General features: G+C 43.6%; 1 protein-coding gene across 1 annotated transcript in view; it reads right to left on the bottom strand.

Annotated features, from left to right (window-relative positions):
- Window positions 1-2,152: 2,152 nt before the first annotated feature.
- The window catches only part of LOC118234497 (cadherin-10-like), a 38,040-nt gene continuing 16,610 nt past the window's right edge, over window positions 2,153-23,582 (bottom strand). The window contains exons 2-12 of the mRNA XM_035431069.1: window positions 22,117-22,475; window positions 16,036-16,330; window positions 15,378-15,497; window positions 14,360-14,527; window positions 12,590-12,777; window positions 11,236-11,489; window positions 9,152-9,288; window positions 8,034-8,155; window positions 5,528-5,645; window positions 5,159-5,410; window positions 2,153-4,792 (exon numbers count right to left, since the gene is read on the bottom strand). Coding sequence (XP_035286960.1) covers window positions 4,293-4,792; window positions 5,159-5,410; window positions 5,528-5,645; window positions 8,034-8,155; window positions 9,152-9,288; window positions 11,236-11,489; window positions 12,590-12,777; window positions 14,360-14,527; window positions 15,378-15,497; window positions 16,036-16,330; window positions 22,117-22,335 — 2,373 coding nt within the window. The 5' untranslated portion in view covers window positions 22,336-22,475 and the 3' untranslated portion in view covers window positions 2,153-4,292. The remainder of the gene's footprint in view (window positions 4,793-5,158; window positions 5,411-5,527; window positions 5,646-8,033; window positions 8,156-9,151; window positions 9,289-11,235; window positions 11,490-12,589; window positions 12,778-14,359; window positions 14,528-15,377; window positions 15,498-16,035; window positions 16,331-22,116; window positions 22,476-23,582) is intronic.

Below are 23,582 nucleotides of genomic sequence, written 5' to 3'. Positions count from 1 at the left end.
CCGCAGGTCATGCATACATGAAATGAACGAAAAATCATCCAATGTAATGGTCTATTGCATGTGTACCAGGAGAGCTGATGCTCTCGAGTGAATGGGAATGTGCCTGCAGAAGCAGACAAACACACAACGGGTGCGCTGAAACATGATGATGATGATGAAAGTTCATCCGGTGGGATCAGAATGGATGTTTCAATTCTGGCTGGTCACGGTGCTGGGCTTCGCATTGCCATGGTTACAAATATTCTCCAAAGGGCTACTGCACCCTTCAAAGAATCTGGAGACTGAACTCTGGGTTCAAATGGAATCTCTGAAATTTATAGCATTCTTTTCAATTTAATCACTATAGATTCTTCAGTTATTTCCATTAAGGACTTCTTGTAAATGTTTCATTTTTGTTGCTTTTTACACCTTAAGTTATAAGTAACTGCAATTTTCATTCATTGAAAAGTTAACTGGCTTATGTAAGAAATGAAGATAAAGGAATCCAGATTGGTTAAAACCCTAAATGAGCTGAAATTCGAGGACAGAGCCCACCGCAATTAGGCTGAATGCTGGTGACAATTCAATTAACTTTTTTATCTGTTTAAACCAGTTTTAATCCCAGATTTCACGTTTGGCACATCTCATTGCTGCAACAAAGTCTGTGATTTCAGAAGAATGCAGACAACCAGTCCTTCCAAATGTGCGCACAAGGTTAAATGGGACTGAAATTCAGACTGATACTACAGCCAATCCTGAGGTTCTGAGAGCCATAGCTGATGCTATTACTCACTGTGGGATTAATCCAAACACCGATACATGGTTTTAGCAGAGCATGCCACACAGCAATCATTGTAATGTCGAGTCCGATATAGTGAAGTACTGAGCAGCTGGAAAGCAGCTACAGAAGGATCATCGCATTAGTACAGCCAGGCATAGTACATTTCACCCGTTTTAAAATCACGGAAACTATGGTAAATTTGACAGTGAGCTTTCACTCTGCACAGGACTCAGTGCCACAGAATTTCAGAGACTTCCAAAGCCAGGCCGCCAACCAATGTCCCGGTTCTGTCTGGATTACGCATGAAGGGTGTCACATGCTCCTCTGTAATTGCTCAGAGCACATCAAATGCTTTGATGCATGTTACATATGCACGACCCTCCGGGGACAAATATGCATTTTAGATGCATTTTTAGAAGCCAATGTTCCCATAGCAGTTAATACAGATCTACAATTCGCCTCCACGGCACCCTCACCCATGCAGATCCCTATGGTCTCGCTGGACAGTGCCATGCAGCATATCTTCAGTTTGTGGTCGCCTATATTTGCTTAAATTAACCTCATAATAGGTCCATGTACGTAATGGAGGGGTTTGAATGGCCAGCACTCCTCAAACTGTCACATCTTTAGAATGCATCTACAAGGCAACTGGTTCAAAGCCCTCACTAACAGAGCACAGTGTTTGACATGGGAAAAATGGGGACATTAAACAGCAGCGGTCACCGAGTAACTGAAGTAGAAAAATCTTATTGCTGTCAATGACCGTGTCTGCCTTTCTGACATTTCTTACAGAAATAGGAAAACAGTATGGCTTTACAATACGTGCATTTATGAGATGGGGGATGAGCGAAGATGATTCAGAGGAAAACGTCACTATCTGACTCACATCTGCTGGCCCTCAGTTCAAAAATGCCTTTTCTCCCCCTCTCTCTCTCACAAAATCCGATTTCAAACCTAGACAGCTTAATTATAGACTTTCCAATTAGTCATCACGGTAACGAGGGCATGGTTCAAACATGGCTCACAGACAGGGAGTTTTATTGAACAAAGAAGTGGAACACTCTTTTTTTGTCGAAAATTCTTATTTATTGTAATAAATGCAAACGTTTAATAATACATTGATGGTCAAGCTGTAGATGGCCCAGATGCAGGCTGACACGTTCTGAAAACGTTTCTGTAAAACATTAAAACAGCAACATTGGATGTGTGTATAAATATTTGGTACAAAGTCACAAGATACAAAGCAGAAAGATGCATGGGCGATATCCTCTTCCGAAGTGACTGCAAACAAACCCTGACCGTTCAGGAATACAAAGTGTCACAGACAAAATGCAGAGTTGCAGCAAATTGGCCAGCCGTGTCTAAATGAACATTTATAGACTGAACGCTTGATTTTTCTTCTTTTTTTTCATATGAGAAATGGAGCAGGTCCATTGAGGTCCGTCAAACGGCCTTGCTGATCTCATTTTCGTAGGACCTAAATCCATAAGTTTATACAGTACAAATTCCACGGCATTGTTCTTTAGCATGATACTCCATTCAGTCTGGGAGGCAAGCTTGGAATTCAGGGAGGCAGATTCACCATTTCTCATTGGTTGTCACAGGATGGAATTTAAACCTTACTGATCCACCCATCCCAGCACAAACCCACACACACACACACACACACACAAACACACTTCAGGGTACTGTCTCATTTATGTGGAAAAGCAGAAAAATAGGTAAAAACACAATGCTGTTGGTGCCATTTGGCCATTTTTGACTACTTTGAGAAGAAACAATGACAAGTTCATTATACATTTCCATAATGCACTAGAAAGCACTATTTATAAATACAAAAAACTGCCTGGATTCCACAATTTCTTGGTTTAACACAATCTGGACCATTTCAGAACAATGTCAACACGTTTCTCAAAGTGAAAGGTATATAAAACATATTTTCACGCTATATATACTGTATATATATGTATTTATAAAAAGAAAGAAGGTTAGAAAATATTTGTACATTCTCTCTACAGGTGGTGAAAGGGAAGTCAAAACAAGTATTCATTTGAATTGCTGTTTTAAAATATAAAATGATAGATATGACACAACAGGAATCCACCAAGTATAATTTCAATATTAAACGCATCTCGTTAGTCCACCAGACTGCTGATAAATGTCAGACTCCTCTCTCTGTGATCTGCAGGAAAGACAGTAGTGTAGGGATGGTGGGGTAGTGTGGAGGGTTAGCCAATGGTACAGCATTTCTCAGTTAATATGACATCACCACTGTTCTTCGTTTCAGTAAAATGATGATGACAACAACGACAAAAGCGGTAGCAAAAATCTGCACGTCTTTGAACCAATTCCAATTTTACATCAAGTCATTTAGACCCCTACTATGATCTCTCAAGGTCCTTCAAATGACTCATCAACAACAGTTGCACCAGTGAAAAAACGTAGTACTACCCAAATGACACCTATAGATCTCCAATGACACTTAAAATTAGTATGCACATATCCAGTCTTAACTTCAAATGACTTAACAATCTCCAATATGTAAAAAAAAATATATATAGCTCAACACACACACAGACACATACTCACATACATACACATCAATTTCAGGGTATTGTCCAAATCACTAATAAAAGGTTCTGAAATGTCAATCTTCCTCAGTCCTAGGGGCCTTGTGTATACCTGGAGAAACAGGTGTGTAAAACTCCATATCGCCATCACAGTTTGCAAAGAGAAAAAAGTGCCAAATGATGCCAGACAGGCTGGTGTAAAGCAAAGCGAAAAGCGGCATTTTATCAACAGAACGTCTGCACAGGGTGTGAATTTTCTCTGCAACCAACTTACCCTTTGATCTTTTTTTTTATTCTTACACAACAATTTCAGCAACCTTCACCTTTGATTCAGGAATTTGGCCTGATAAACTAAAGCAGGTAAAAAGGTATTTAGAAATAGTTAATATCCACACATCCTCATATGTGCAAGGCTGGGCAGAAGATTGAGTTTGAGGTGAAATGGAGTCCTTGAAAAATGATGACATACACTTCTATTACAACAACAGCAAATTGACCGATAGGTTCAAGCAAAACAAATGCTGAGGCAAAAGTCACAATATTCAGACATTTCCCACAAAACCATGTGTGTGTGTGTGTGTGTGTGTGAGAGTGAGTGTTTGTGTGTGTGTGAATGAAATATTTCCTATGTAAAAACAGGCAGCAGTATAAAAAAAAAACTAAAAAAAAACGACAGTATTTTGAGATTTCTTGATACGGTATACACAGATTTTTCTGGTTTGGGAACCGTGTCTTTTGAAGAGATGTCAACTGTCTCCACCTCGCAGGTACGGAACAACACAGACACAGGACGTGCTAAGTTACTTCCTGATCACTGACAAGGTAAAGTGTTGGTAGCTAAAGAGTAAAAGGACACTTTGTAAAATGGTGGCAGAGTTCTTTAAGTCTCTGTTTTTCTGCAGCCGCCATGCGCGAAACCTGGTCGCTCTCCCCCGCTCGTGAGGAGGCTGGGGGGGGCCTTGTTACAAGTCCCTGTCACTGTCTGCCCCTCCGTACAGGTCGGACAGCTTCTTAAAGCGGGGCCCCCACTCACTGAGGTAATTGTAGTCCTGGTCCCCCTCGCTGGTGGCGGACCCCAGCGAGCTCAGGGACTCGGCGACCGAGCCGTTTCCCTCGTAGGCGTAGGTAGCCAGCGAGTCGTAAGGGGGCGCCGTGGGGTTGGCGTCGTTCTCCTGCACCCTTTGGTTGATGAAGTCCCGGACGTCGGCGTTGTCGCGGGCCGGGGCGGGCGGCCGGCGGGCTGGCGGGTGGCAGAGCGAGTCGGGCACGATGTCGCGCCGCTGCTTGTTGACGTCCATCACCTCGGGGTTGCGCAGTGTGCCGATGTCGAAGGCCTGCGTGTCCTCCTCCCCGCCCCCTTCGTCGTTGTAGCTCACCACGTTGTCTCTCACGTCCTCCTTGGAGATGATTAGAGGCTCCTTCTTCTTCTGTCTCCGCAGGGCAGCGAAGAGAACAACAATCACTGCAATACAAACATTTGCATGTGGTTAAATTACACGGCAAATACATGTGTTAATGAGGAGAGTAATGATGTGCCAGCACAGATTTAACTCATAGAGAGAGAGAGAGAGAGAGAGAGAGAGAGAAAAGATACTGACACTTGTTAAGATCTTTCACCCCAAGTGTTCAAATGCCACAAGCACATCCAACTGCCACTTTTAAGTAATGAATCAATGGAACCCGTTGAGTTGTGATCCCTACAAGGATGTTGAGTTAGAGAACGCTGTGAAACAGGTTTGGTACATCATAATCAGAGAACCAGTTTGTGAAGGTCACTTCTCTGCCTATCGATGCCGTCACGTTGCCAGGAGACGGATGGGACACTCACAGAGGAGGATAATGATGCACATGAGGATGGCCACCAGGGCGGCGGTGCTCAGTCCGGCTGTGAGGGCCACGGCCTCAGCGCTGCACAACTCCACGTTGCCTTCCCTGTCGCAGGCACACACGCGCACCGTCAGCGTGTTCGTGCTGCTCTGCATGGGGTAGTCCCCGTCCAAGATCACCACGGGAACCAGATAGATGCTCTGCTGTAGGCGACTGAACCCCCCACGGCGTGTCAGAATCGCGGCTGTGTTATCTAAAAAAAAAATCATACGATCATATATACTTCAATTACGATAATAACACAAATGATAAATTATACTAATAAATGCAGTACAGTGAGGGTGGGGACACTGCAGGGGGCGCTGTTCACCTCTGTTATCTCGGACAGTGAAATTGGCCTTGGCTGAGCTTTCGGGAGCTAAGCTGAAGAAGAACCTGTGCCCTCCGGCGGGGTTGTCTGCATCCACAGCACTCACCGTTTGTATCCTCTGTAAATAAAAAAAAAACAAAACAGTGTAAAAAAAAAAAAAAAAACTCAATTATACAAACACACCCCAGGCGAACCAATCAAACCAAGCCGAAAATAAAAATAAAAAATACCATAATAAAACAAACCAAATTATATCCAACTAAAAAATTCAAGTCAAATGCACAGTAAAATCTTTAGTGTAATATCAACCTGATAGGCGAACTGTTAACTGTGATAGAGTATATAGTGTCCCTGTTGGACCCTTAGAGTCAATTTAGCACTGCTAGTTGATTTAACAGATGTAATTTTGCTGTATGAAAACTACACTGAAGGGAAATAAGCCAAACGAAAAACTCATTAAAATCAAACCAAATAGAACCGAACCAAACCAGTAAAGCCCCAAAAACCAACCCAACCCAAACCCGACCCAACCCAACCATACCCAAAATAAAACCCAGCCACCCGAGCCCAACCCAAATCAAACCCAACTCATACAAAACGAACCCCTCCCAAACTAACCCAATCTTAGTGGATGAGTCAAAAGTAGTTCATACCCAGACCTGCAGTTCATCAGATATGTAAAATATTTTATGGCTGCTGTCAGGCAGTGCCCAGGCTAACACTGGCACAGAGTAGAACAGCCGGTGTGCCTGCTTCATAGCTTCCAGGTACCCTGGAATCCATCCAGCCACAAAATGGCAACAAACCAAAATGAGCTGCTCTACTATCCCCTAGGTCACATCTATTCCCTTTGCTAGCTCACGTCTATCCCCTTAGCACATATACATACCTGTTAGTTCATATCTATCCCCCTTGCTCATATATATGCCCTTAGCACATATACATACCCCATAGTTCATTTCTATCCGCCTAGCTCATATTTATCTCTTGGCTCATATCTATCCCCCAAGCTCATATCTACCCACCAGCTCATGTTTACCCCCCAGTCATACCTATTCCCTTAGTTAATATCTATCCCCTTAACTCATAGCCATATCTATCACCTAGCGTACATCCATCCACAAGCCCATATCTATCCCCAGAGCTCATATCTATCCCCTAGCTCATATCATGCCTTGTGTATACCCTGTGCTTTCTGGGGCCCTGAACAGAAAAAGTGAAAATCAAACAGAACATGATGCTCTTAAAAGCCTATTGTACGTTTGAGGACTGGTAACAGATGTTCTTTTCTGACTGCCCATTCCGGTTTCTTCCATTTAAAAAGAAAAATGGACTTTCAAAAAAAGATAGCTTGCTTGAGGCAGCAATGAATATGAAAAAAATCCAAATCCTCAGAAGGAAATGGCAAAATTGTCTGTGCATGTGCATGTGCATATGTATGTGCATGCAACCATGGGTGTGTGCCTCTGCCTCTGTGTGTATGCATACGTGTTTGCGTGTGAGTGTGCATCTGTATGTGCGAGTACGGCTGTGTACATGTGTGTATGCGGGTGTATGTGTGCATGTATTTATGTGTGTGTAAGTATGCATGTGTGTTTGTAGTTATGAGTACACCTGCATGTCTGTTTGTGCTTGCTTTTGACCGTGCATATGCATGCAAGCATGTGTGCGTGTGTATTTGTGTGTGTATGTGAGTACGTGTGTGTACTTGTGTGTGAAGGTGCGTGAGTGCGCGTGTCCTTGATGAAGTGGCTTCCTGATTGGGGCAGGCTAGCACATGCTGGCTCTGTGGGATGAGAATCCATATCAGCACCTTTTCAGAGCCATCTGCCAAATGGGCCAATCACAGGCCAGCTCTGCCACCTGTCTCAGTGTGCTTGGGAGTCCTTACGGTCATGACAGATGACTAGGTGTTAATTACCCGGACACAAGTGCACTGATCGCTCCCCTGTATCCAACCGAGGCTCCCCAAATGGGAAAAGCTTCAGGGAACCCAACCTGGAGTGGTAATGCCAAACGATGCTGGGCTAGGCCCGAGAACAGGGAGACAGGCGGGGCGGGAGAGGAGAAATTAAAGGCGAAGGATTACCCTACGGCGGAGGCGTGTTGTTACAGAACACTGATCACGTATCGCCATTAATGCAATGATTCTCCCCCAACGGACTCCTCTGTTCTGTCCAACAAACTATTTTTTTTACAGCCACACAAGGCCTCACAGCTCAGCTGAAGAGGAAAAAAAAACCTTTGTGAGACACAGCTCACAAGATTTGTGAATAATACCAAAACAAAATGATGCTGCTGCAGTTTAGGTTGCACAGGCAGCAATGTATCATTTGTTTTATTCGCAAGAATACATTTTTCTTATTCATTTCATTTGGTCATCGCTGCTACTGTCCCAAGCTGGTTTGTGTTAAACGAAACATAATGGGGAGTATCGACCGTGGAAACAACAGACGGTTTCAAAAGGTCGTATTTTGGTCTTGCACGCTTGGTTGTTGACTTTCACCTGTGCTGGCTTGGCATTCTCGCACACGAACGTCTCATAGAAAGTGGCAAACGTGGGCGCGTTGTCATTGATGTCTAGTACCCTAATGGAAACTGGCACACTGCTCATCAGTTTGGGATTGCCTGTGGGAGAAAAAAGACAAAACAACATTTATTTTCCTTAATTTGTAAAATTCAGTAAGGTGACATTAGCTCAGATTACTTACTATGAATCCTAAAATGATGAGTCATAATATTAATTTTGTCTGTCTTAGCTTTACATGGATTAAAGCTTGTGTCTTTTTCCTTCTTAACATTATACCAAAATTATTATGAGCTAATCATTGTTTCCCAATGTATCTGACAGAAATACCAACGCTTAAATGATCATTTAAAAAAAATTATTTTGAAATCAGTTGTGCTAAAACTATATTAAACATACAGCTTTCACTTTTGGAGAATTCCAGGCTGGAAAAATCAAAAGAAGTATCCTACAAACTGAACCCTTCTGAGTAAATATCTCTCTCTCTCTCTCACACACACACACACACACACACACAGACACACACACGCATATACACGCACGCATGCATGCACACACACACACACACACACACACGTGCATAGAGCAGATTAATTTTATGTACGCTCAGCACTTTAGAAAATTCTCACTCAGCATTATGATAAATTTTTTTCCTTAGCAGGCAACTTTATAATTTAAACAGCAAACATTTTACACGTTATCCATTAATATGGATGTTTAGTGAAGTGGTTCACACCAATTGCCTCATACATTCAACACTGTTGATCTAAGCTAATATGCAGGAATGAAGCCCATAACATTCACACAACCTGCAATGATATGACACATTCATTTATGTACTTCCTTATCTTATCTTTTTTTATCTATATAGTTGATATTTTTACTGACCGAGATTAGATTGATTTATATAGTATAATGCATGTCTTTATGTATTTATGAATGTTTTTATGCTTTTCCCCTGCTGGCAAGGTGATTTTCATCCTTAATATCTATTCTATTCTATTCTATTCTATTCTGATAACACGGTTTTTCATGCAGTTCCATTACAGAAACTCAGTGGCACCGCCCTGCTGTTGGAAGTGCAGAAGGACCCTCACCAAACTGGGTGGCGATAACAGAGATGTTGTGCCAGGCGGACCCCTCGCGGTCCAGCGGCCGTAGCGTGAAGATGGACCCATTCACGGGGTGAACGTTGAACATCCTGTCCAGATCCGAGCGTCGGTCGATCAGGTACCTGTCAATAAAGCCCCACATGCACCTCAATTAGAGGTTTCCTAAAAACAACCTCCTTTTTCCAACTTGAACGGGGAACCCCAACTAAATAAAATAGTAAACTAGAGACACCTTTATCCAATATTCAAAGAGAAAAAAAGCCATTGTTCCCAAAAACGGAGATACTTCACTGAGGACAGGAGTGGATTTCACGCTCAGAATGATGTTTACTTTACTAGATGAAGCACTTCAGCGGGAGGAAGACAAATGTTTGCGCAGTCGAACTGTCCGTGTCACTCCTCACCAGTCCGGTCCTTCACTTTAAGGCCGTAATCAGCTGTGGAGGAGTACCGCGTTCTGAAGAGCCGGTGATAACGCCTGCGGCGGTTTAATTACCGTGGAAACAGGTTGGCATGGCGAGCGTGGCACGTGCCACCGCAGCAGGGCGGAGCTGAACGATGGGGCGCGTGGGGCAGGTATAGGACAGAATGATCATAGATTTCTACAGTTGCTCTTCTCTGCACGTCTTACCTATTTTTCCACATTTATGTTACATTCTCTTTGCAGCCATTATATTGATATCAGGCAGCCCCATCGTTTCTTAATGCAGCGCAGCTGCATAAATAAATAGCCAAATTCTGCCCAGCCCCTTCCCATTGAGCCACGAGGCAGATGACTATTTAACTGTAGGCCCTGAAGTGCAGCTCCCAGTAGATGGGAAGACTTTTAATTGCCCTTTTTAAAATGCTTATTTACACTTGCTGTCCCGAAGCAGGCATGTTTGCTCGCTGCGCCATGAGGCCCTTGGATAGCAGCTCTGTAAACCATTCCGGCACATTCTGCACGTCTCATCCTTGCCCACAGCCAGAGATTCAGCTCCTGCGCAGTGACTTTAACGTATTCTGGCAATAGCGCTGCCACGACGAAGCTACATTTCAGCAGACTGTCTTATCAACGGGGATAGATAAAGGAAGACAGGTTCGACGTTAAACGGCGTGGGTTTTGCCGGCAGGCGGGAATTTTATTTTTCATTACCGCACTCATCCCTGATCCGGCAAACATGAATGAACAAGATTTAGTTTAGATTTCATTTAGTTTAGACGAAAAAGCCCTTGAGGAGGAACGGGCATGAGATACTGCATGAGAACCCTGATGCATTATGGAATCATAAAGGTAAATTGGCAAGCAATTCTGACTGATACTCCATTTCTATACATGCGCTCATGCACAATACAAAAAGTGATGTTTCCAACAAGAGTAAATAGACAAGAGTGAACCTCGGTAAGTGGAACTAAATTAAATTAATTTATGCAAGGTTTTTAGGCTCCATATAAAAATACATGAAAGAGATTTTAAACAGCATTCACATTTGGAAAAAAAAAGAATGAAATGAAATCACTCTGTTGTTTCAAATAACATTCTGTCAGCGACACATTTCTATCTGGCTTCTCCTTCAGGTAAACTCTGACAAACTAATATAGATAATATCATAAATGCTGTTGAAAGAAAACTGCTCACAAGGATTGAGACAGGAGTTACAATATTGAAATATCATTTTATATTTCCAAATCGAGTCATCCTTGTAATCAGCAAGAGGGATTATTTGACACTTGAGAGGATATTTCCTCTAAACCAGCAAGCATTAAGACATAAAAGCTTTTTCTCTTTTAACAACAGGAATGAGGCACTGGCCTTTATTCAGTGAAATTTGTGTTTTGACTTTGACTTCTATAAAAGCATTACAGCTCTTCTCAACAAAACTGTTTGGCTAGTTATTTATAGTGACTGCTGAACTTCTGCCAAATTATTGCTTTTAATCGTTAGTCAACATTAAGGACAAATGTTGATTGAATACCGGCCATGGTCTTTGAGTAGGGGTCTCACGATTCCCCGCTTCTCTATGGTGTTAGGAAACAGGAAGTGACATCAGTACAGGAAACTGGAGAGAGGAAGTACAGCGCAGGCCTACCTGACGGGGCTGTGTTGGATGTCAGGGTCCACTGCGCTGACTGAGCCCACGGGCGTCCTGACCGCGGCGTCCTCCTTCACCTCCATGACGTAGCTGGGCCTCTCGAAGACCGGCGGCTCGTCCACGTCCTCCACGGCGATGCGGACCGTGGTGGTGTCCCGGAACGATGTCATTGAAAGGAAGCGCGGGTCCACGTGGGTGTTCTCCGCCTGCATCTGCAGCGTGTAGCTCCTCTTCCTCTCAAAGTCCAGAGGCTGCGGGTCCAGACATGCAGAGTCACAACAGGGTCCCGCGCTGTCGCAGATGGTCACAGGCAGTCACCCGCGATCACGTGATCACACGCGGACACCAGCTGTCACATGTTGTTGGGCATCACATGCGACCACGCGTGGTAACACTTTATCCCACCTGTGACTATAGCTACTCCAGAGATTTAGATCATATTTACCCTTTGCTTACTGTTCTATGGCCTGTGTATACAGGTGTCAGAATCCAGTACCTGCTGGTATTTGGTGTGTTTCAGCACCAATGATTCCTTTAAGTCGTTGATAGGCTATAGTACCCACACAACTTGCCCTCAAGACCTTAATTGGCTGCTGACTGAAAGGAAACCACAAAAACCTGCAGACACTGCAGTCCTCCAGGATTTGAGCTTGAAACTCACTATATTAAAGATTCTGGCATATCCTCGTCCTTGCATAAAGTGACACGCACTATAACTTCACACAATTCTATGGTCTCTCTGCAATGCTCAGGTTATATCTTTGTTCCTTTCTACTGCAGTGTAGCACTATAGAAGATAACCTCAGGTCATTTTGGGTTTGAAGTTACGAGATTGAACCACGATTTTTGGAAGCGTGAATGTTGGGCGGATAGCAAGCCTTTGGTTACATTTAAAATGCAGGGCTATAAAACTCCTAGTGGAAACACAGTGGAACAAAAGCGAGGACGGATGGATATTGTTTTTCTGCTTTGTGAGAAATGGCAGACTTTTATGAAGAATAGGAAATTAGAATGAGAGTGAGTGAAAGAACACAGCTCTGATCCCACGTGTATTTTGATCATAGCAAGAAACAGAAACCACAGAGATAAGAAAGCAGGGGACTTGGAGGCCAATTTGCAACTGAAATGGCAATTATATCTTTGTCTGCTGTTCTAACATTACAGACTAACTTGCACCCAGCAGTGGCAGTTTCAAACACTGGAAAATTCAAAACTTGAAAATTCAGGATACGTGGACCTGCATATTTCCTCGAACTTGGAGCCTTGCCTTAGGTTACCCGCTGGGTAACGAGTCAGTTAGCCATGGCCTTCGGCATGACGTTCCCAAAATGGAAGAGGAACTTGGGATTACCTTATTGACAATAATGAGTCCTTCCTGTGTTCTCTTGTCCGTCAAAATGTTGAAGGTACCCTGGCCCTCGTCACCAATGATGCTGTAATGCATCTCAGCGTTCTTGCCGATGTCATCATCTTCAGCCTTTATTCTGCCCACGGGAGACCCCACCTCTATGGACTCTGGAACTCGGAAGTGATATGTGCCTGGAACAACACACACACACACACAAAACACACGTACACACACACACACACACATTAACACAAATTTTTAACAGGAACGGTTCGGCGTGGACTGGGAGGTAGAAACACAGGGTGCAGGTATGAGCATGTAATTGCTTCATCAACAAAAATTATGTTGGCATGTGCAAACAACACTATCCTGAAGACTAACTGGAGACAATATATTCGGTTTCCATGACAACAGAGTGACTTGCATATTTGCTGCGTATGTACATTTCACGAAAAAAGTCAATTTAACCGAGTACCAGGCCCAAGGGTACACAGCAGCGTCCGGCAACGTCGTACCGGGAAGCTAAGCCCGCAGCCTCAGAGAGGCAATAGCAGGTTGCTAACCATTACACTACACTAACATGCCCACCCCAATGCTGCTGCCTACACTGCTGCCAATCACCGGACATGAAGCCTTGCTGACTTTCAGGCCTGCGTGGGTGTGACACGCTTGCGTGGACCGCATTCAACGAGCGCTACTCCACAAACGATAGCGAGTGGCAGGCGGTGAGCGAGGCGCTTTCGGTCTCAGCTTGGCTCAGCTAATTATCGCCGCTGTTGAGACGTGCCGTTCTCGTCTTCTGGGCGGGCGGCGCTCCGTGCCTGTTAAGTGGCAGGGCGAACTAGTGATAATACTACTCAGGCACTTGTTACTTGCTTCCTCTGTCATCGCCGGTGCCGGAGTCAAAGGAAGTGTCTCCGAGGCTCCAGGTACCCGCTGACACGGGCTGCGGCACGAGGAGGGAGACGGAACCGGGAACGGCAAGTTTCCCTCGCCGCGTCGGACTCAGAAAAAGGCGCGAGCGTCAGGCCCCGCGGTCGCGGCGCTCTTTAATTGATGGGCCGCGCGACGGCTGGCTCATCAGCGTCGGCGTCTCTGATTCTCGCAAGGATCCCCGAGGCTGATTTGCAGCTCCCAGCAGAGAAGTGCGAAAAACACCACAGAGGAAGAGACAGATCAGCTTCACACTGTGAGGAGCCTCATGAGCTCTGACTCAGTCTCTCTCTCTCTCTCTCTTTCCTCCACGTCTGCTTTCACAACGCTGCCTTATGCCACACCATTGGGTCTTAATTAAAACTGAGATATAGAGAAAGTTGGAAAAGAAAAAAAGAGAGAGAGAGAGAAAATGGGGGATGATGTGACCCAGAGAAAGAGAGAGGAGAAAAGGATAATAGAGTGGAGAGTGAAAGCCATAAAACTGCACTCTTTCACTCAGAAGAGATTGCCAGACGGTAATGATGCAATGATGAGGGACCTTGCTTCTCCATCATTCAGTTTGTGCCTGATTTTAATTCCCTGCAAAAGCCACTGCAGTACAATGACATGCCCCAGTATTCAATACAACAGAAATAATAATAATAATAATAATGGGAAGCATGAGTAGGGCGGAGCCTCAGTTCCACAGATGGCGAGTGGGGCAGGGCACAAATGAGATAAGCTGGAGAAGGATATTGGCAGGGCATGATAGGGGCGGGGCATAATTAGGGCGGGGCCTGTGTAGAGCGCAGGACACACAAAAAGAGCACGCGCGGATCGTGGCGCGGGGCTGCTCACTCTGAGGGAAGCGAGGCGGGCAGTCGTTGACGTCCGTCAGGGTGATGTTGACCGTGGTGGTGCCCGACAGGCCTCCCCTCTGGCCCGCCATGTCTTTGGCCTGGATCACCACCTGGTAGCGCTCGATGGTCTCCCTGTTCATCTTGCCCAGGGCCGTTCTGATGATCCCTGGGGGAAGGACAGAGAGAGAGAGAGAGAAGGGCGGCTGTTTTTGGCTGTGATCCAGGGGTCCGCCGCGCAGGCGCGCTGCCCTCCCGGACTCCGCCTCTCGGTCGGACGTCTCTCCCGTGCGCCCGGCAGCACCTGATTGATCTCTTTTCGTTTGAACGTTTCCGGATAATAAGCGCGGGGACCGGCGGTGAACCCGCCGATGCGGTAACTGGCTCCAGATTAGAAAAGCACGCGGCGGCAGGGGCACCTGCGATAGGCCTGAACTAAAACCAGCGGGGCTGCATTTAAAGCATCTCTGAGGAGCGATAGCGCTTCCTTCCTCCTCCATAAACAGAAAGCCAGCGCTACACTACGATCAAAACAAGCGTCTGTTACACAGACTGTTAAATATATATATATATATATATATATATTTCATCAAACCCCATTGGTCCCAAGCTAAAACTGCAGCAAGGGTTTTGAGATATTTTATTTTATTTTTTATTTTTTTAACAAAAACAAATAAAATGCAAACAGAAAGACTCCCATGAGTCCTTTCTGCTGTGTGACATGGACGTTGATCGTGCAAAGCCACCCCGGGGGATAAACCATATCGCTTTTAATCCGTGTGCTAATCTGCCAAAAGGATATTCCGTGTCCATTTTGTCTTTGTTTAAACTAAAAGGTGAGTGGGAAATGTTCCAGGGCACTCGGCCATTAAATTCACCGGCCCACTTGTGTAAAACGCACACTCGAAAAACACTCGAGAGCTCCAGCGCTGGATCCCGTCTCCCCACCGCCTTGTAAAATGTGCTTTAGAAATAAAATATGTAAATAATAAAAACCAAGCAGTGGGGTGGAGACTTGCCTGTTTCTGGCTCCACTGAGAAGTACGGGTCGCCCTGTAAGATGCTGTAGACCAGTCTGGCGCTGTTCCCGTACAAGGCGTCGTCAGCGTCCGTGGCTGTGACTTGTATGACACTCCTCCCTGAAAAAAGAACAAGTCATTGAGGCCATAAACTCAAATCGAGATCGCAATAACAGTAAAGTGGCATTCATTTCATGCATCTTGGGAGGGCTGCTGGATTATTACTCTAAATACATTATCAAATAAAACTTATAACAGGAAATTGATTTGCATAAATCAACAGCTCAAAGCGCCAATGCCCAATATTTCTGTCGCCTCTGTTCTCAGATTTTTCCTTTTATTAGATGAGTCAGGTGGATAATTATGTCTGCAGTTCATCAGTGAGAAATATCAATTTCACACATACAAGTGATAAACCAATAACAGCAATTTCAAGAGATAGGCCTACCAAGTTCTTTTTGAAAGTACTTTGGACTTAAAAAAAATGTCTTTACTGATGGTAAAACATCAGGTGATTATTTTTTCAATACCAAACCTGTTTTTGTATCAATGAGAATCCATAAGGTTCCAACAGCCTATTTATACCAGCCTAGTGCAATCTCATAAGAACGAGTAAACTTAGTTCACTAACTAGTTTGAGTGAAAATTCCAAACGTACCAACTTCGGACATTTCGGGGACGCTGGCAGTGTAAACCTCCTTGGAGAACTTTGGCTCGTTGTCGTTGATGTCGTGGATTTTGATGATGAAGTCGGTCCAGGGCTCCAGCGGACGGCCCGTGTACCTGTTGACCGCCTGAGCGCGGAGGGTGTAGTTGGCCTTCTCCTCCCTGTCCAGCCCCTTGGTGGCGTGAAGGTCGCCCGACTTTTCGTCGATCACAAACAGGGACCCTGCGCCCTCTCCGGTGAGGACGTACTTGACGCTCCCGTCCCCTTTGTCCATGTCGGAGTGGAGCTGTGGAGGACCAGAAAGAGGCCGTGTCAGGACCGGATGACAGTGCTAGGGGGCTGAAGTATTGTGGATGTCTCAGACCGGTGTGGCTGTCGCTACAAAATGCCTCATAAAGCTGTGAACTAAAACTCACGTGAGTCATAATTTTTTGATGATCCATATGGCTCGACAGACTCACCTATCATTAAAATAGCAATTAGTTTTGTGACAAAAACAGCTTTAAAACAGCTTTCGTAGAAAAGGCGTTGACTTTTTTATGAGACTAAGTGCTGAAACTGTTCTGCAGGCCTGACAGTTTGCCTTGTGACTGTGTCCTATGGGCCAGTCAGACACATTAAGTCACACCACGCTACATGGATACACACGCTTTTATCCAGAAAGTGCTGACTCCCTTACCACCCCCCCCCCCCCCCCCAACTCACCCTCCAAGTTTTATTCTCACTTGGTCACAACGAGCTAACGTATGCGAAAAGGACAGGCAATGAAAAGCAGCGGGCGATTCCTGTGTTCAAACAGTACTCTGTAGGTCTGTCTCATTTAAAAAAAAAAAAACTACAAGCAGGTAACAATCAATGCCCCGGGCTGTAATCAAGGGCAGTCTGTGCACACTTATCTCAGTTAAGTGCGTGGCTATCCCCCAGATTTATACGAGTCTGGCCGGGTGACAGGCCTGACGCATGACTGGTAAGCGATGATTGGGCCACGGGCAGACAGGCGCATTGTGCACTGGAGCCATTTTCATGGAAGAGAACACAGGAATCCATCCTCTGCTCCTCATGTTATATTCATATTCATACCGCCACACACAGCCTTTATTAATTTATCATGTTTTAAGAAGGCAATACCGCTGGGGAAAAATGTGTCTTTTTCCCAGTGGTATGAACATATGCAAGTTTATGTTCCAGGTTTATCTGACAAGCAACATGGACAGAGTATAGCGGCAACGTTTATGGGGCGCGTAATCTGAACGACTCTGCTAAACGGGAAGTCCCAGAATGCTGCACTGTGCAGACAAGAGACAAAATGTTTACAGGAAAGGGGGGAGATCTGACTGAAAATAAGCACTTTTGAATATTAAGCAGACGCTCGGCAGTCATAATTAATATTACGTACTATGGCTTCTGAAAGAAGCTCCACATGAACGCTCCCAAAACACAAAAGCTTTGCATAATGCTTTTGCCTTGGGCCACATCATCACCACCCCCAGCATACATACTGCATATCTGCAGAGCATGTATGGGTTGCAATGATTTATTCCTTATATATTCATGTAAAAAGTAAAAAAAAGAAGATAAACAGGATTCTCACACAAATTGATTTCAGGCTGTGATCAGCAGGCATATGTGCAGAGCTCATATGAACATACCCAGGGCTTCACAAGGCTGAGTTAGTCACTCGGTTCAGAGTGCACTATTAATAGAATTTGGTTCTGTCATGATCAGTTGCTTTTTTAGGTTGTATGTTCCATGCTAACATATGGTTGTTAGCAAGATATCCCCATGGGTATGCATCACACTCCATGACTGCAATACCGAAAAAAAAAAAAACCCTTTGGTCTTGTGCATCTTGCATTCGTTAATGCTATGCATGTGTTTCTTCCTTTCTCTATGTTGTTTTCTCTTTTGGCGGCATTAAAACTGAATGGTTGTGAACCGTGTTGCGTCAAACCCACCAAAAATGGCGATGTGTCTGCTGTGGCTATGAGGAAACTTGGTGAAGGCCGTGTATGGCACAAACAGTGTTTGTTTGTTCATAAATGCTAAAAACTGCTGTAATTTGTACAAGCAGAGAAAAGCAGAGAATGTGCACTTTAACCACGTGTGATTTGTTTGATTACAAATTAAACAATTGTGGAGTAGACCCAAATCAAGAAAAATGAGGCTGCCTCTGTATTACTCATGCGTAAACTGATGAACCCGGGTTGCCTGATGTGTAAATACCAACACACAATATAGTCCTGTAGTCTTCTCTCAAGGTAAACCACAAGGTAGCTGCACATATGATGGCTGCTGACGCTAGTCAGATCACAAAGGCTGTGGACTGAGTATACAATAGCTTGGATGGATGGCCATGCCCTCACGCATCTTTAACCCCCCCATATACTTTCTCTTCTAGTATACATATGCTCCAACACCCACAACAAATACAGTAATATTTATTTCAATTCCCCTACGATGCCCCTACTACATATCTGCAATAACGACATACAGTATGATTTTACATCATAATTACATTCACAAATAATTTACATCATAATTCATACAGGAACTTCCTCTCTAACACATTCCCTTTCCCTTTAACTGCACTTTACTACAAATATCTTCAGTTAATAATAAAAAGCTTAACTCCCGTGTCTTTCCTTTATAGCACCAACCTCATCTGCAACAACTGTTACCTACTAAAGCTGGTTCAACACCAAGCCAAGAATGCCTGAAGAGGAGACTATTCATTGCCACAAATTGCCATTTTAGTGAAATTAAATTGCCATGTAGTACTAAAACCCACACACGCCCAACATTCCCTCTCACAGAAGCTATACAAAAAGGATCACATGAAACAGAAGGACTGTTTTGTTTAATCAATTCAAGAGAATCCTCAAACTTTTCAACAGCAGATTTAAATAGCTTCATGTTGCATAACACATTTCACCCAATCAGGTCTATCTCTCAGCCTCTCTCTCTCATCTTCCTTAACATCCATCCAAATGTGTTTCCTCACAAATCAGAGCTTGCCAGCTACGCTGTAGTAAAAAACAATAATTCAGCAATTTATATTTTTGCTGTGAACAGTATCGTGCTTTTTGATTTGTCGTGAAATTGTGTCTGAGTTTTATATGTACATGCAGCAGAACAAATTGTCTATGGGCAGCCTATAATAAAGATTCTGCCCTCCCTCCTTTAATGCTGCCAGCTGAATAGTCTTCTCCACCGTCAGATTTATCATCTGTGAGAGGAGAAGTCAACTAGAACCTGGGGCTGTTGGTGATATTCTGTTTTCGCACAGCAATCCGTAAATGGCAAGTTGATTAGTGGCTGGAAGTGTAGGCTTTTTTTAATGTACGACCAAATTTTATTTAGGATTTCAGGCTACGTTGTAATGTGACAAAATGAACAACCTCCAGAGGTTATACGTGCCTATATTACCCGATTATTCTCCAAACAATTATGCTTAATCTTATTTTTTGGTTGAAACTATTTCCTATGGCTATGCAATCTGTGCTAAAGGAAATTCGTATATAAACATTAGCCTAGTACACAGGTCCTTGGTACTGAAGACCATGTGCTGCTTGAGAACTAAGAATGAAAGATGTGCCAGCATGATATAAAACCAGGGCTGTAAATTAACTTTTTTTTCTTGCCAGTAGCACTGGTGCTAGTAAGGTCAAAAACTCTGCAGCACAGACAAAAAATGCTGTACAAGCTTTAAGCGTAAGAAATTACATGATGTGCTTTATTATGAAAGAAAAATTACATTTGTTCTATTAAAACATTTTACCAACAGCTTATGCTGTACCATTGCATCTAGCTATGTCCGGGCCATCAGTATCCAAGCATATACAAACGATGCCATATATGTGGCTTTCTTCGAAAAATGTAAGCATATACAAACTCCACTGGCCACTACTCCTCGGTACTTGTTCAATACTACCATTTAAATTTTTTTTTTTTTTTTTTACAAAAGTATCAGGTTTTTCTTGAAATAATGTTCTAGGCTAATATTTACATAATACTTTCAACCTGGGGTGCGTTTTAACAGAGGTGGACAATCCAGGTTCAGAAAGTAAAAGACCTCCCCAGTATTTTCTTCCAATCACCTCAATTTGCTAATTAGTACAATTCTTCATCCAGGAGGTAGAACTAATTAGTGGCCCATGGGTGGACGAACACATGGCAGGACTTTCTGATCCCTGGACCTTCTACCATCTGACTACTCAGACGTAGAATTATGTATGCTGTTGTTTAAAACAGTGTTTCTCAACCCTGGTCCTGGGGACCCACTGCCCTGCATGTTTTAGATGTTTCCCTGCTCCAACACACCTGATTCAAATGAATGGGTCGTCATCAAGCTCTGCAGAAGCCTCATAACAACCCATTCATTTGAATCAGGTGTGCTGGAGCAAGGAGACATCCTAAAAAATGCAGGGCAGTGGGTCCCCAGGACCAGGGTTGAGAAACACTGGTTTAAAACACTTTTTGCTTATAAAAGCAGGGACCGTCCCTGCTTTCTTCAGTTTGGGCTTATCCATCTTGTTGTGTGTAGGTACTGAACTCTTTCTGCAGAAATAAATCCTATTTTATTGTATGGATATACCTTGTCATGCCTCTCTAAGGACAGAATGTTCTCTGCCAAACAAAACAATCATTAACTTCAAAAAGCGGTTCTGCTAAAATGACCATTAAAAAAAAAAAAATCAATTTGATACTATAAAATGGATAACATCAACTAGACTGGCTAAACACTTGAATCTAGACAGCTAACACATTTCTCGCAGTGTCAGGCGAGAATTAGAGTTCTAAAGTATCACTGTTCATGGGGCATGCTATGGAATGATACTGACGACTTGAAATTCTTCTGTAATGCAGGCAATTGTCCATTTTAGAAGAGAAATCATGCTGAGAACTTCTGAGAGTTCTACAAATTTAATAATGATAAAATTCAACTGAACGAACAACTTGTGCAAGACGAATATTTTTTATGTTTGCACAGTGCAATTTGTAACCACAAGTGTGACTATTGTCAAATATTGTCAAACTTTATGACCTCAAAAATTTATTGCTGAAAAATGAATCTTCCTTTACGCAAGAGCCTTACTTGGTTCTTGCTTTAGACCATGAAGCCCTGTATTCTGTATAGCTGTCACTTAGAAATGTCTGTAAGGAGGTCTATCTAAAATATCATATATATTCTTAATATAATGTAGCCAACAAATCAAAAGTTTTTAAGAACTCAAACAGCAGTTACAGATATACAATTTTTGCCTCTTCCCACCCCAGCAAAAATAATTTTTAAAAAATAATTATTTTTTCTTCCTTCACAAGAAAAAGTCACAATATTGAGAGTAACAAGTATGGTTTTTAATTAGCATACTTGTGTTTGGTGGAAGTAATTCTAATTGTGAAAACCTTTTTTATGTGCTTATGCAATAATTACTGTGAGTCAGTCAAGTCATGCTGCCCTTCGTACCTAATATGTTCATAATTCCCACCATCTGTTTGCAAATTAAGTAAATACAACCATTTTTTTCCTGCATATGGTGTACCACTCTCAGGCAGAGAGGCGGAATGGTGTCGGCAGGGGTATTTGTGTCTGTGGAAAACAGATATCGATTCCAATCTGCAATTCAACAGATACTATTTCTTGTCCAGCAACCCATTTGGCATGGATGCACAGACGCTCACACACACACACATGCATATTCATGCATGTGTGTGTATATGCAGGCATATACATATAGAGACTGTCAGAGTACAGTATACTACATTGATATCTATTGATATTATCTCACACTCATTGGCTTCAGTATTTGTTTTACTTTTTGTATTGTTCACTTCACTTTGGCAATGGCAATATTAATAAAATATACGGCAAACCAGTAAAGCATAAAACATATTGATATTGATTTGTGAGACAGAGGGGATAATAGAAGAGGGGTGAAAGCTTGTTGTTATTAGGACTTTTTCATTTTCGCAATAACATCTCCCCAAACTGCACAGAATTTACTGATGCAGAGATAATTGAAACTGGAAAAGTGATGACACGGGGTATGGGGAGCGGGACGCTTGCAGCACCTTGCCGACGTACTGGTTGTCCGTTCCCCTGTACTCCTCCTGCAGAAAGAAGTGGTTCCACATCCACCCTCGCTTGGATCGCCTCAGCACCACCGCGGAGTCCCGTCTCGCCCCCGCAGCCCGCCGCGCCGTGGCCTCTGTAGTCCTTTTGTAAAGGGTCAAGGCGTCCCCATGCTGGGACAGGGATGCCCAAAGCACCAGCAGTATGTAAGTTCTCATTGTATCCGGCTTACAGCGACCCCCCCAAAACAACCCTTATCCGCACCCCTATCCTTCAGTCAGGGAAGAGGGGTCCAGGCTCATAGTTTTCCACACGTGTCCTGTCTCAGCTGTCGGTCACAGTTCGGGTCCAAAATCACCTGTAAGAGGACACAGACTTGGTTAGCTCAGTCAATGCTCTCCACAATGCATCTCCCCAGTGTGTTCCCTCAAAATAAGAGTTTAGCACATAGTCCCAATTCAATAAAATTTTACCTGCTGGTATGCCAAGCACACTGCACATGCTCATTGTCAAACCATGTTTATAACAAACAAACAGGAAAATAATTGTACAGGGAGACTAATAAAAGCCACTGAAAAGAATTAACGATGATATTTGCGGCAGGTGGAATTGGTAAAGATGACAAACTCACGGCTAGACTGTTAAACAGATGTGTACCCCAAAATACTTGCTTCATTTAAATGCAAACTTATTTGTGTATTTATTTATTTAAATTCCTTCACATCCTGCTGAATGACTGAACAAGCCTAATACGATTTGGTAACAATGAATTAGTTCGGCTTGGGGTCATATTGATTTGCAGTGGAAGTCATTGAGGTTGAAAATACCACACGGGGGCCAGTGAGCGGCAGGGGTGGGTGAGAGTGGGGGGAGCAGGGAGGAGGAGGGGCAGTTTCTAATCCCTCTTGTTTTTCAACTCAGTGGCCAGCCTCCTTTGTATGGATTTATTTTTGCATCACCATGGAAACTAATGACCCACAATAAGAAGGTTGGGGGGTGGGGGAGTCTAGCCAGAGATGGTTTGCCAATCTTTAACCTCCTCTGCCATGTCCCAGAAGTCACTTTGCTTCGCGTCTGTGACCTGGGTAACCCCACTCAGTGGGGTCTTGTGGGTTGTGACCACAGATCCTGTACACTATCCAGATGGTTGGCTCCAAATTCTTAACGTTGGGCGGTGCCCCCTGTTCCAATAGGAACATTAACATCATATTCAAAAGATACTTGAGCATTCCTGTCACCATTTGGAACCTCCTAGAGTAAGGAAGTGGAGACGGTGCAAAGTATAAGGACTGGCCAGGCCTGAGAGTGTAGTTCAGGTGTTCTGGTTCAGGGGTTTTACGGAATCGATGCATTGCGGATCTGTGTTGCACTGCATCGCTTCTAATCAATTTGCTGTGCTCTGCTATTCCTGTTCACTTCGATGAATCAACTGCACCAAACTATTATGCATTTTCATATATGTGCA

This window comes from Anguilla anguilla, chromosome 8 (genome assembly GCF_013347855.1).
Source record: "Anguilla anguilla isolate fAngAng1 chromosome 8, fAngAng1.pri, whole genome shotgun sequence".
Lineage (NCBI taxonomy): Eukaryota > Metazoa > Chordata > Actinopteri > Anguilliformes > Anguillidae > Anguilla > Anguilla anguilla.
Note: the sequence above shows the minus strand (reverse complement) of the source record. Positions and strands in the feature narration are given on the sequence as shown.